Below are 13,846 nucleotides of genomic sequence, written 5' to 3' on the forward strand. Positions count from 1 at the left end.
GGAAATTGAACAAGAGTCGACAGTTGAGTAAGTCTTAATGGCGACATGGGTAGCAATGTGTGAACCGACTGTGTGAAAGCGAAAGATGGTGCATGCAATAAAGGTGTAGGTGCCAACGACAACAGGTGAGGGCTTGGCCGAAGAAGGGGTGGTAGCGACAGAACCTGGACCGTGGTTGCCGACTCTTCATTTCAACTTGCAAAGTTGGTTCTAAACCTGTTATGAAAGCATCCATTAAAACGCTTTCTGCCATCTCTGGTAAGGTCACGAAATAATTAAGGAACTTCATCACGTAATCTGTATATGACCCATCTTGTTGTATGCATATGATTCAAGCTCCCAAGCTACCTTCTCCTAAAACCTTAAAATGCTCAAGCATCCTCCCTTTCAAATCTTACCACGACGTGATTCTCTTCCGGTTATTGCTCCATCGAAACTAGTCCACCTTGCCTTTCATTTTCAGTCCATACCCATCAGCCGCACAAGATACATCTTGACGTTTGTTAACATCATCCAACAATTTCTCCACGCTTTTAGTTAGGTTGAAGATCAATTTCTATAATCCCAAGATTTCCTTCTCACCCATCTTCATCCTTTCCTCTAGTTGTTTCTGTGCCATGGCTCGTGCTTTAACCAGGATTTGTTGCAACTCTGGTACCAATTTGTTAGGGTCCCAAAAACTTGCCACTCAAAAAAGTCCCAACACAATTGAACACAATAGAGAAACATAGACAGTAGTCTGTATTTATATATTGATAGAAATAGAGTAGGAAAGAAGGCTCATGTATATATCCTCTGATCAATGAAAAGAACACAGCAAAAAATAACACAAGAAATATCAAACTATAAAAAGGAAAGACTCTCGAGCTAATTCGAGGATGTTGGCCTTCTCCAAAGTTTATGCAACCTTTCTAAAATATGACCTATCCTTCAGCAATCCTAAAAACATTCCCTTACATACTTCCAAACCTTCCCGTGGGTCCCACACCAGAATATTCCTTCCATAATCCTTATAGGTTAAGTTGTCATCTAATTATTACCTTTTCTGCCCCTGCGTTTGTACGTGTAAATAATAGGATGCCTTACAGTATCACAAGTTAAGAGTGTCAAAGATATGAAATAACTACTACACATTATTGCTCAGAAGCTGTAGGTAAGGTCTTTTAATTGAATTTCTGGTTGACAAATGTACAGTACTAATTCACCGCCGTTATCAAAAGCATCACTGCATCTCCTTAAAATTGATCAGCAGAATGCAAAAACGAATGGGATGCACATGACATAGATAATATAGTTTTAAGAAAAGTTAATTAAGATTTGTGATGAGGTACAATAAGATGATACCACAACGAAGTTTTTTTCTCACCAACGCGAGGAAGTGTCCTCAAAAGATAATCAACCACAAATTATAGCTCTTCATATAAAGGCTCTTAGAGATTATTCTGCAATTTTCAGTATCCTGAACGAACCCTTCCAGTACTTCAAGTGTCAAAGAAACTTTCTTCCATTCTTTATCACGTCAAGTTAATGCTCCCATTCTTACCTCTTACACTTAATATAGACAAATTATCAGTAATTAAAACTTCCATTCTAAAATATTAATTCTATCCCCAATCCGTATCTCGCCTTCAATTTTACTCTTATTTCAGATTGCTCGGACTAATAACTACAAGAGTACAAAATAACGAACAAAGACATTTTCCACATACCCACACATGCTTTACAAAGTTCCACTATGGCAGGCTCCTTTTCATAACATATTTGTATGTCTCTCAAAAGTGCAAATGAGTACTAGTAAACACGGACAAACTAAAACTAAAACTAAATACTCGATTATACAATTTGATAAGGCTGGGGTACAATATAAGCACTTCTAAGTTCAACAAAAAGTCCTGCTTTACAATCTCTTCCGACCATCTACCTTGAATTTCTAGCTATAGGAACGCAGGTAGAGTAGAAGTATCTCTGGCTATTTACAAAAGATATCATCCAATTCAGAAAGGAACTTTAACAGAAAGAACAGTCATTCTCTATTCATCGAAACTACTTCTAAAACTGACCATTCCCATTGGTCATACCAAGAAATACTATCCAAGCTTCTCCAACAGGTTATTGATTTTAAGATACAGAAGACATAAGATACAGAGAGATAATCATGCTAAAAATTGAAATACTGTGGTATGGGACTAATGCAGATCAGGCAAAAAAACTTATTTACTCTGTGCCATCTTTTTGCGTATCTCATGTGCTGTGTTAAAGATTCCAAGCGTCGGCTGGTTGCAAACGAAGCATTTCTTATTCTTTGCATGGTGCTGCAAATTTTTATTAAATAAAAAATGATTTTAGATTTCATTCTAAAGACAAGATAAGAAACATGAAATACCACGAAAAGGGGGGAAAATGAAGTATGTAATGATGTAGGATGAAATGATCATCGACAGGTGTGCCCTAGAGATACAAATCAAGAATATACTGAGTTTTGCAGTTAAGGAAATATACTCCAGACATGCAAAGATATTAAATCAACATCAGTGAAACAATCACCAAACTTAGAAAAATTATCCAAATGCTTCAGCCACTACTTACCCTATTAATATTCGCTAATGATGATGCATGCCAGGAAAAACTTTGGGAGTGGTTGGGGCGCAGGCCACTGAGTTGGTTATTAAAATTGATGGTTATTATAGTTGTTGGGTTATAATAGTGTTTGGTGCAAACAATTTTAGTTTGGATCATTACAATTTGTATTTGGAGTGTAAACTAATTTTGTTTGGGTAGGAAATAACACCATTGTCAAGAAGAAAATAGAGGATGAGTGACAAGCAGTAAATACACAACAAATAGTCAACACCTTAGGAAATAAGGTTTTGAAAAAGGATTTATTATACTTAATTGTAGGTATTGTTGGATTTGTTGACAGTTTATAGCCTCAAGGTATTTTAGTATTTTACTTTACCCTATTTTATTTCCTTTTGTGTATTAGGGCTTGCTAGAGCCTATAAAGTTGTCTTCCTTTGTAACTTTCATTATGCATAAAAATAATAAAAGAGACTCCATCATGGTTTTTTCTCCCTATTCTAGGATTTTCCATGTAAACCTTGTGTATTCTCTTTTCTACCTTTCAACAAGGTATCAGTGAGTGGTGACAAAACCCTAGCCGACATTAGCAAAAACCGACCAGTGCAAGATAACTTTAGTTATACACCAGTTTTGCTTCAACCATAGTTGCTGCTGCCGTCGAAACCACCAATTTTTCCACTGCAATCACTACCACTGCTTTCCAAGCCGCTATTGATTGTTATCTTCAGTCCTTGCATTTCTATCCAATTCTAGCGTCGCCGCAACCCTTTGATGGAAACCTTCGTCAGAATATACACCATGAAACCGAGATTAGTGAGTCGTTCGCCGAACACAAGGGTAAATTCCTTGCCACAACAATCAGGTCTTCTTCATCATGCGTCGCCTAGTAATGAACATCAAGCTTCAGTTGGTTTATCCCCGATAATGGTACTACCACAGTTGGCTAATCTTCAGACAAGTTTTCAGCAATAAATCGCTACTTTGGGGGTAGCCCTAGGTGCTTCAACAAACCTAAATTCCAGTATAGTGAACTCTGACATTACCTCTAGTTTACTTATGTATCCAGGGAATCTGATAACCTCTTCCCCTACTTTAACTAGGGCAAACTATTTGTTTGGCTCTTTGGAAAAATTCACAGGGTCAATAGCATGAGAAAAGTTGAATGGTAGAATTATTTCTCCTAGTCATAATCCATTAAAATGGTCCTTGAGAGGCATCACAAGTTTGGGTATCTAATTGGTGAGACGCCAAGACCTAGATCAGGGATTCCTCATAAGCGCATTTGGAAAAGAGAAGACTCACTACTTCGTTCGCTGTCAACTAATAGTATGAAACCTCAGATAGGAAAATTGTTGTTGTAAGTTGCTACTGCTTGAAATATCTAGGATACAATTCAAAAATTATTTTCTAAAAGATAGAATGCACTCATCTGTACACTCAATGTAAACAAGCTCATGAGTGCAAACAGGGGATGATGGATGTCACTTCGTACTTAAAACAAATTGTCCCCTAATCTGGGAGGAGATGGATCTGTGTCATGAAATTATCTGGGATAGTCCTTGTGGAGGTGTCCAATATTCCAAGATTAAGGATGTCAATCGTGTTTATGATTTGAACTCCAAGTTCGATGTAGTACAAGGGTGTACAGTGGGACAAAGGCCTATAACTTATCTTATGGAATTTTGTTCTGAGGTGCACCTAAAGGAAAATAGAGTCAATGTTGTATGCTACTAATTCTGCTGCTTTTAGTGCAAAATTATCTGGTTCTGATAGTGACAAGCAAATTGGGAAACAGATCATGGTGTGTGAACGTTGCAAGAAACCCTAGCATACGAAATAACAATGCTGAAAGTTACATAGTGGACCAACAATTGGCAGAAGACGTCCTCCAAACGAAAAGCCCAATCTTGGGCAAAACGGTAGAAGCAATTGGCAGAACAAAGCAAACTTTAAAATCTTTCAACAAGAATCCCAAAAATAGCTAAAGATTGCACACTAAAAACTTCAAAATGGTTGGGAAGAAAACACCAAGGGAGAGCAAACAACCATGCAGCTTGAAGTTGAAGGTTCTTTAAAAAATATGCCTCCTAAGTAGTCCTTAAATCTTGAGTTACTGACTAGAACCAGAATATTTCAGAAGAACTTTAGATGGCCAAAATAATAGAAGCATATGTCGAACCTTTCGTGATCCACTAAAAGACTTCAAAAATAAATGGATGAAAAAACAAGATCAAGTCTAAATTTTGTACTCATACCAAAATACTTCCACATTTCTCAACAATGAACTTCAAGTGATCTGAAATTTCACAGTGCTTAGCTTGTGAGAGGGAAATAAGAGGCATACTTCTTAGTAATTAAATCTCCTTTGTTTGAAGTAGGGTATTGAGTTCATATTCTAAAGGATCCTTAATCCACTGGTCATCCTTCTCTACTATCTTTGCATATGTTCGACTACCTCACCTCAGACTAAAAGGAGAGTCGAAATCTAGTACATTCTTCTTTCTCGATGAAGAGATTGGAATTTGGGTAAGACTCTTCTTTTTCGATCTAGATGATATTGTCTTGTCAGGAGGTGATAAGGGTGAGATCACCAGTCTAAAGAAAAAAATGGCTGACGAATTCAAAATATGATTTAGGGAATATAAAATACTTCCTAGAAATGAAGGTGGCAAGATCAAGGGAAGGGATCTCTATCTCACAACGGAAATACACACTTGACCTATTAAAAGAAACAGGTATGACTGCAGGTAGATCTGCTGACACCCTTATTGAATTCAATGCAAAACTGGACAATGATAGAACGAATTTTTGTGAAAGTTGTATTACTTATGTCACACTAGACCAGATATTTCCTATGTTGTCAGTGTTGTTAATCAGTTTATGCAGGCACCCTACAAAGAACATATGGAAGCTATGAATTGAATTCTGAGATGTTTGAGAAGTTCTCCAAGTAAAGGTCTGATGTTTAGAAAAACTGACAGGAAATTCATTGAGGCTTATACCGACTCTGATTGGGTAGGATCAGTTATTAACAAAATATCTACCTCTGGATATTGTACCCTTGAGTGATAGTTACTTGGAGAATAAGAAGCAAAGTGTTGTTGCTAGAAGTAGTGTTGAAGCTTAATACAAAGTTAAGAGTTAGGGAATCTGTGAAGAAATCTAGTTGAAGAAAATCTTGTTTGATCTTCACCAAGACTGTGTTTTACCTACGAATCTCTATTGTGATGAGAAAGCGACCATAATTGTATCCAATAATCCTGTACAACAAGATAGAACGAAATATATGGCGATTGACAGACACTTTATAAATGAGAAACTGGACAATGGAAGTATCTGTATTCTATAGATTTCATCTTGTCAACTAGTTGCTGATATTCTCACCAAAGGGTTACTCAGGTCAAGTTTTGACTCGTGTTAGCAAGCTGGTTTGATTGACATCTATACCCCAACTAGAGAGATAATGTTGGAAATAAGGGGCTTTGTAGATAGTTTATAGCCCTGAGAGTATTTTAGTATTTCACTTTACCCTAAGTATATTTCTCTTTCTCTTTTTGTATTAGGGCTGGCTAAAACCTATAAAGTTAACTTCTCTTGTAACTTCCATTGTTTGTGAAAATAATAAAACACTCCCTATTGTGGTTTTTTCTCCCTGTTCTAGGGTTTTCCACGTAAACCTTGTGTGTTCTCTTTTCTACCTTTTAACAGATATAAATACTTGTACACACCACTACTATATTTGGTGCCCCAAACATGGGTCGGGCCATAATAACACACTCTACCAACTTCTTGTTGGTGCCCCAAAACGGCCCCTAAATTACAAAATATAATTGGAACATATAATGTTTCATAGAAAAAACTTAACATAGTTGGAAAATCCTTTATAGAAAATATAATAATAGGTCACTGCAACAGTAATGAGCAAGAACAACATGAATGGATGGACATTTTTACGAACTCAAGGATACAGTTGCAAAACAAATAGAACAGATCCTGTTCAGGTAAGACCTGGTCGAATGGGTTGAATTATTTTTCAGAATAGTTTTAATAAATAATCTGTCTCTTACTTTAAAATTATCCTTCGTTTTTTAAAAAACATTTTATTTCTACATTTAAAAAACATCATAAATTGGTTTACTTTAGAAAACAAGCTATGGTAAGTCAATGTAAATAAACAAATACGGCAGAGAAAGTATGTAAGCAGACAATTGTTCATTTTCTTCATTTTCACAACGAAAAACAATTTCTCGATTTCAAGTATATATTAGTGAGGAAGGTAAACCATCAGCATATAAGGAACTCTGAAGCACGTTTTGATCTCCTAGAGAAGAAATGACTTCATGATCACAATATAATTAAAACATAAGTAAGACAGAGAGAGCAACTACCTTTAGTGCACAATGCTCACAGAAGTAATGCCCGCACTTTGTCACAACAGGATCCACAAAAGGCTCGCGACAAATAAAACAAGCAAAGGGCAATGCACCTTCTTCATCTTCATCACTTTGTTCCGAAGAATCCTCATCCCCATCATCAGATTTCATAGCTAATTTTCTCTTTCTTGCTTTCTCTACTTCCTCCCATTCCTTCTCCAACTGCCACCCAGACTTGTAATCCCCTCGGTCATGCATAAACTTGCACGCATCTCCATAACCACAGTAACCAGTCTCCTTGTAATCCTTGCAAATATCAGGCTGATAATCAAATCTCGCTGATGCTCTTATGTGAGCAGAAGCTCTAAGCGGCCCATGTGCTCCACCAGCTTTTTCACTAGAAATTGTATGTTCCCTTCTGAAGCCAGCCTTGTAATCAACATAAGCATTGACCCCTTTATACAACTTCTCACCACCAGAGCTCTTGCCTTTCCCCTTCAAAGCCTCCTCAGCTTGCTTCAAAACTCTCTCACGGATGGCTCGTGCATCTCTTGAGAAATCAGTCTCTGTTTCTAGAGTTGCAGTTGCTCTGCTATCATGGTGAACTTGAATTTCCTTTGAAGACTCAAATTGGAAAATTGGTTTATTAGGTTCCACATTGGATTCATTAGACAATGAATTTTTAGAAGGTCCAGAAGAAAAATAAAGCTTGCTTTCAGTCTTGGGGGCTTTCTTCTGGTTTAGCAGAAACGAAGTCTCAGCTTTAGAGTCCTCCTCTTCGTCTTCATCAACCGTCCGCTTCCTGATGTTTTTGTTTTTGGTGGGTTTTCTGAAGAAGCTACAGACTGAAGAAAAATGGATTAAAAACGTATATAGAGAGAGCGACAACAATGAAAAAAGTTGGATGCACAAAACAAAGAACCCATGATGAAAATAGGTAAATCTATATGCACATATTAAAGGAATGGAACGGAACAAAAAGCCCTAATACCTTGTTCAGACGGCTGGGTATCACCTGTATCTGTCATTGTATACGAGAGTAAGACCAGCTAGATTAATTAATAGATGCTACAATGGAAAAAAAAAAAGAAAAAAAAACAAGTTAAATCAACTTATCTTTCAAGCCCTCGTATGGTAGAAATGGGCGTCGGTGCAGGGTTGCAGCTCGGAGTCCCGGCCAACAGATCTGATCAATGCAGATCAAGAAGTCGTGCCACTCTGGGTCTCCCCGTGGTCGTTCGAGGATCTATCAACCGCGCCGCCGCCGGAGCTACTTGTCAGGTGGGCGTCCGCGGGGATATGTTTCGTCTAACCGGCGGGTAGAGAGAAGTAAAGAGAAAAGTGAAGCCGCTGACTCAAAGGCGAAATTAGGGCTTTGTGTTTCTTTTCATTCCTTTTCTTCGGTTCCTTGTAATCCCAATTGTAGAACCGTGGCTGGACGGAGAGGAGATTTGTTCAAATTTCCGAAGAGTTTATATGTACGGACTTCTAAAATATTCTCACCCCGAAGATTCAAAGGAAATGTCTCAATTATTATAAGAGTTTTTGTAATGTATAAGAGTTTTTGTATAAAATATTAAGGATATGAGAATTCATGAAACAATTTACAAATATAGCAAATTGATGATTTTTTTAAAATATATTCCAATATTACCCTTATTTTAAAAAGAATCCTGGCGCGAATTTCTCCTCCTCCATTCGTCTGCGTGATTTTCTCCCTCTCCAATATATTCTCCACGATTTTCTCCCTTCTTCCGCCTTACCATTCTCAAGAACGCCTTCTTCCGCCTCCAACGACGCCTTCTTTCGCCTCCAACGACGCCTTCTTCCGCCTCCAACCAGTCGTCATCTTCGGTCTCCAACCACAACTTCTTCCGCCTCGAACCAGTCGTCATCTTATTGTCGATTTTTTCTTATTTTCGTTAAATCATCTGGTATGTAGTCTTTGATTTTAGTTTCGTTAAATCTCTAGATTCTTTCTTTTTAGTATTTTAGTTTTTCTGTTTGTAATCTTGGATATGAATTCATCTTCTTCCAGAATTACATGTCTATCATTTTCTATTAATGATAGCGATAGACTTGTATCCTAGTGTATCACTGATAGAAGTCTATCACTAATACACTATGATACAAGTCTATCACTGATAGACACTTTGTCTTCTAGCACTAATACACTATTTTTTTTAATTCTTGCAGAATTACATGTCTGTCATTTTCTATTAATGATAGTGATAGACTTGTATTCTAGTGTATCACTGATAAAAGTCTATCACTGATAGACAATTTGTCTTCTAGCACTAATACACTACTTTTTTTAATTCTGCAGTAATTTGAAATTATGATTAAGCTTCCAATAGTAGTGTTTCATAGTGGACAGTGGGATGATACAAATAGTTACTTGAATTACAAGACTACAGGTGTATTGGTTGATGAGATGATTTTGAAAATTTTGTGAGTTTGATATTAAGAAAAGTTTGATTTGATGCATCTCCTTTGTGGGCGTAATATGAATACTTACTCTTTTGTTTCCAAGTATTTTTTGTCAAGTACTTTGGTTTCAACTTATACTGGATCAGTTCGTCCGGTTGGGAACCATGCCAATTGAAAATCTATTGGGATTGAGAATAACATACTACCTCCAACTTTCAAGCGTCGAGCAGGACGACCGCGAAAACAAAGAATATTATCAATTGGCGAGAAGAAAAGTCACTCAAGATGCAGCCATTGTCATCGTGCTGGTCACAATCGTAGAAATTGTAAATTTCCACCATTTTTACAGTGACGTGATATTATGTTTTCTATAATAAACTTTTAGCTTTAGCATATAGAGCATTTATTTTGTGTGTGTAGTAAATACTTTCTATTTGTTTGACTCAAACCGTTCAATAATAATCTACCTTTTTCTCAAGACTATAAAAGTAAAAGTGACTTTATTGTAAAGTCTATCACAGATAGTTTCTATCAATAATAGATTTTATTGTGTAGATATCACCAATAGTTTCTACCAGTGATAGAAACCAATATACAATTGAAGGAACTAAAAGGGATAATTGATGAAAGGAATAGTTCAAACCTTTCAATAATAATCTATCTTTTTCTCAAGACTATGTTGTAAAGTAGTAATATGAAGTAATCCACTAAAAAGTCTATCATAGATAGTTTCTATCAATGATAGACTTTATTGTGTAGTCATCACCAATGATAGGAACCAATGTACAACTGAAGGAACTAGAAGGGATAATTGATGAAAGGAATGGTTCAATAAATACTAATCTCAATGCAAACAAAGACAGACAAAAAACTTTTTCTTCATTAATATGGTAAAATCAACTAACAGCATATGAAGGTCCAATGTGAACTCTATCACAAACATCCACAAAACAACTATTGCACTACAATATCTATCTACTAAATATTAAGAGATTTGCAATGTGAAGTCTACCACAAATATCGACAAAACTACTGCACTACAATATCCATCTACTTATAATTGAGAGATTTGCAAATCAAAACTAGGTGCTAGATCCTTTATTCTAGGAGAATGTCTTGTTGGTTTTGGAGAATCATTCTTGTTGGTTTTGGAGAATCATTCTTCTTGCCTCTTACATTCTTTTGTTCTTTCACATTCTCCAACACTTTCTTTGATGGTTTAGGTTGTCTCTTCGGCCTAGCTTTTTCAATATTCGTCGCTATTTCCATAATTTTCACTTTTGCCTTTTCTTGAACAACCTGAAAATATATAATATTGAATTAGAGTTTATCTACATATATACATTAAGTCTATCATAAAACAACAAAATGTGATTATTATAATACCTTCACTTTGTTTGATGTGTCATGCACCATTTTTGACTTATTTTCACGATGATTATCATCTTCCTCGGTTTCCTCATTATCTTCAATCTTTTGTAGATATTAATATTAGTATTGCAATGAAAAGAATTATAGAAATTGTCAATATCCTATCATTGATAGACTTTTGAATCAGAATTGAGATTTCAGAATAGTCTATCACTAATAGACTTAAATCATAGAAAGAATAGTCTATCATTGATACAATTCTACCATTGATAGACTTTTCACACACAAACATAATAGTCTTGGAAAAAATAAAAGTAAAAGAACTATTAATAATTTTACCTCTTTCTCTTTATCAACATCAGCATCAATCATTTCTAAACTTATTGGTGGAGGAGGATTCTTTTCCAAGGGCTCTTGAGATTGTTTTTCACTTTCACATTTGTGCGAAAGTCTTTGATTTACCACTTCTGTCAGTGAAAGTATCAAACTAACAATCTCCTCTATTAATATCTTTTTTCTTATCCATCAATTAAAATTACAACAAACACATCAACCCAATGAATTAAACATCCCCCAAACATATCAGTGATACAAACATATAATAACAATCCAACACAAACAAAGTAAAACATCCTTCAAGCTGATAGAAACATATCACTGATAGAACATAAACAACATCATATAAAAATATACACTAACACACAAACCTATACACTAAACTAAAAATATACATTAAACTAAATTATCACTGATAGACCCTAACCCTATACACTAACACACAAACCTAAAACAGATCAGCATGTTATACATTCCAACATAAACCAGTTAAACATCCTCCAAATTCATTAATCAGTGATAGAAACTTATCACTGACAGACCCTAAGCAACATAACACACAAAATCTAAATTAGACTAGAGCTTTTACTAATTTCCCAAGTCAAATAGGCTAAACATCTTCGAAGACTATCAGGGATTGAAACTGTAACAACCCAACATTCCGGACTAAGCTGAGGTCACTACCAAACACCAAAACTCGACCATTCAACATAAAATTTAAAACGGACCAGTTACGATTCATTAAAACATTAAAAATCTTACAAAAGACAGTTTCGGGCCCTATTTTAAATAATCAAAAAGTCACAAAATAAAATATCAAGTCACCAGTTCAAAATCACAAGTCAAAATACTCTGACAAAATACATAGCGGAAGCGATAAGAAAACCAGACGCGTCCATATGGCCTTCACGCATCCTTTCTGCCTCTCGTCGGTCTGCCCCTCGCTGTACCCCTACCTGAAAAGTTAAAGAAGAGAAAGGGTGAGTATAAACATACCCAGTAAGGGACCCACTACTGGGCCCGTTAGGGGACAATAGTTAACTTCCTATTCGGGGGTACCCTACATAACAGTCTAGTGCTCCCGAAGGATGCACATATCAGTCTAGTGCTCCCGAAGGATGCACATATCAGTCGAGTGCTACATCAGTCACATCAGTCACATCCCAACGGCATTCATATCACAGTCCCGCCATAGGCTTTGTCAGTCAGATAGTATAGGTTTAAACATCTACACCCTCAGTTGCTAAATGCATTACCGATTCGCACACCAATAGGGAAAACCCTAGGTCCAATCGACTAACCAACCAAAACCGGACTCACTGTCCATCCCCGTCCAAATTCCATAAACCACATTCAGACCAGTGTTTTACTACATACTGAACCGTAACTTCAAGGTCCATCAACATAAAACCTCAATCCACAACTCGCAGTCACAGTATATTTACATCAGACAAATATAATAACAGTACTTAACAGTCAACACGCATACAGTTATTCAGTACAGTCACTAACGTGTAATCCCCTGTGGATTACTACGTTTTCAGTCTGGATTCGGGGTCCAGTAGTAGGAAAACCCTTACCTGATACTCGGTTATGCCCCTCGATCGAATCCACGCTCAACGGATCAACCTGAACGATAACACAAGGGTTTTAGTTGATGACTCTAGTAGAAGTCGCTTTAAAAGGTCCGAAACGACACCCGTAGACTTACCCAAGGAAAGGAGGACTACCTCCAAACAAGCCTGCCGCGGGACCCGAGAACTTAAGCGTCAACTCCTTACTACCTTCAAGGGAGGAAAAGTAGGGCCATATCTTAATCCAACATTCAAACTCGAATCGGACGAGGTAACATTAGGGAATTCATCAAAACAATCCTTACCGAAAACTCACCGTGAACCGAAGTGGAGGAAGGAAGGCTTAGGTGGCTCGGCTCGGCTCGGCTTGGACTCGGCTCGGCTCGGCTTACTCGGCTTGGTTCTCGGCTCGGCTCGGCTCGGCTCGCCTTGGTTCTCGGCTCGGCTCGGCTCGGTTCGGCTCGCGGCTCGGCTCACTCGGCTCGCGGCTCGGCTCACTCGGCTCGCGGCTCGGCTCGCTCGGCTCGGCTGGAAGCGGTTTTGGGTCGGGTCAGCTTGGAACCAGGTCGGGTCTTTGCAGCGCGAAACGGGCAACACGGTTTTTGGAGGCTTTCTCTCATCCGGCGACGACGGCGGTGACGAAACGACGCTGGGAGGCGTCCGACGGTGGAAACAAATGGACAGGCGGCGGCGGCGTTGGCTGGGTGCGAAACGGAGATCCGTTAAGCTTCACGGCTGCGATTGCGGGCTCGGGTTCACCGGAGAAGAAGGAGAAGAAGAGCTGAGGTCGCGGCGGCTGTTCGTTCTTCGGAGACGGAGACGACGGACGAAGAAGAAGAATAAGCGGAGACGGAGAGGAAGAGAAAAACGGAGACGGCTGGGAGGACGGGATGCGCGGCGTCGGGGAGAGGAAGAAACGGAAGAGAAGAAAAGAAGGAGAAAATCGGGGGGGGGGGGGGGGGGGGGGGGTGGGCGGCGCGCGTCTCCTAGGGCTTCTTTTCTTTTTTTTTTTTAAAATATATATATATATATATATATATAAAAACAAAATAAGTATATATAAATAAATATTAAAATTATTAATATTAAATAATTCAAAATAAATAATATATATATATAAAATAGTAATAATAATAAAGTAATAATAATAATATATTAATAATATTAATATTAAATAAATAA

At 37.5% G+C, this 13,846-nt stretch overlaps 1 protein-coding gene across 2 annotated transcripts; it reads right to left on the reverse strand.

The window, feature by feature from the left end:
* Positions 1 to 1,810: 1,810 nt before the first annotated feature.
* On the reverse strand, positions 1,811 to 8,482 carry LOC103504086 (zinc finger CCCH domain-containing protein 1). Of its 2 annotated transcripts, XM_051083021.1 has the most exons (4): positions 8,069 to 8,470; positions 7,945 to 7,981; positions 6,969 to 7,798; positions 1,811 to 2,312 (listed from the first exon to the last, which is right to left on the reverse strand). In XM_051083021.1, exons 2-4 carry the CDS (start codon positions 7,979 to 7,981, stop codon positions 2,211 to 2,213), a joined length of 969 nt encoding a protein of 322 aa, XP_050938978.1. In that variant the 5' UTR covers positions 8,069 to 8,470; the 3' UTR covers positions 1,811 to 2,210. The 2 variants fall into 2 exon arrangements, with proteins under 2 accessions (XP_050938978.1, XP_008466746.1); XM_008468524.3 differs by having other exon boundaries at positions 7,945 to 8,482.
* Between the last annotated feature and the right edge of the window lie 5,364 nt (positions 8,483 to 13,846).

The sequence above is a fragment of the Cucumis melo genome, chromosome 3, assembly GCF_025177605.1.
Source record: "Cucumis melo cultivar AY chromosome 3, USDA_Cmelo_AY_1.0, whole genome shotgun sequence".
Lineage (NCBI taxonomy): Eukaryota > Viridiplantae > Streptophyta > Magnoliopsida > Cucurbitales > Cucurbitaceae > Cucumis > Cucumis melo.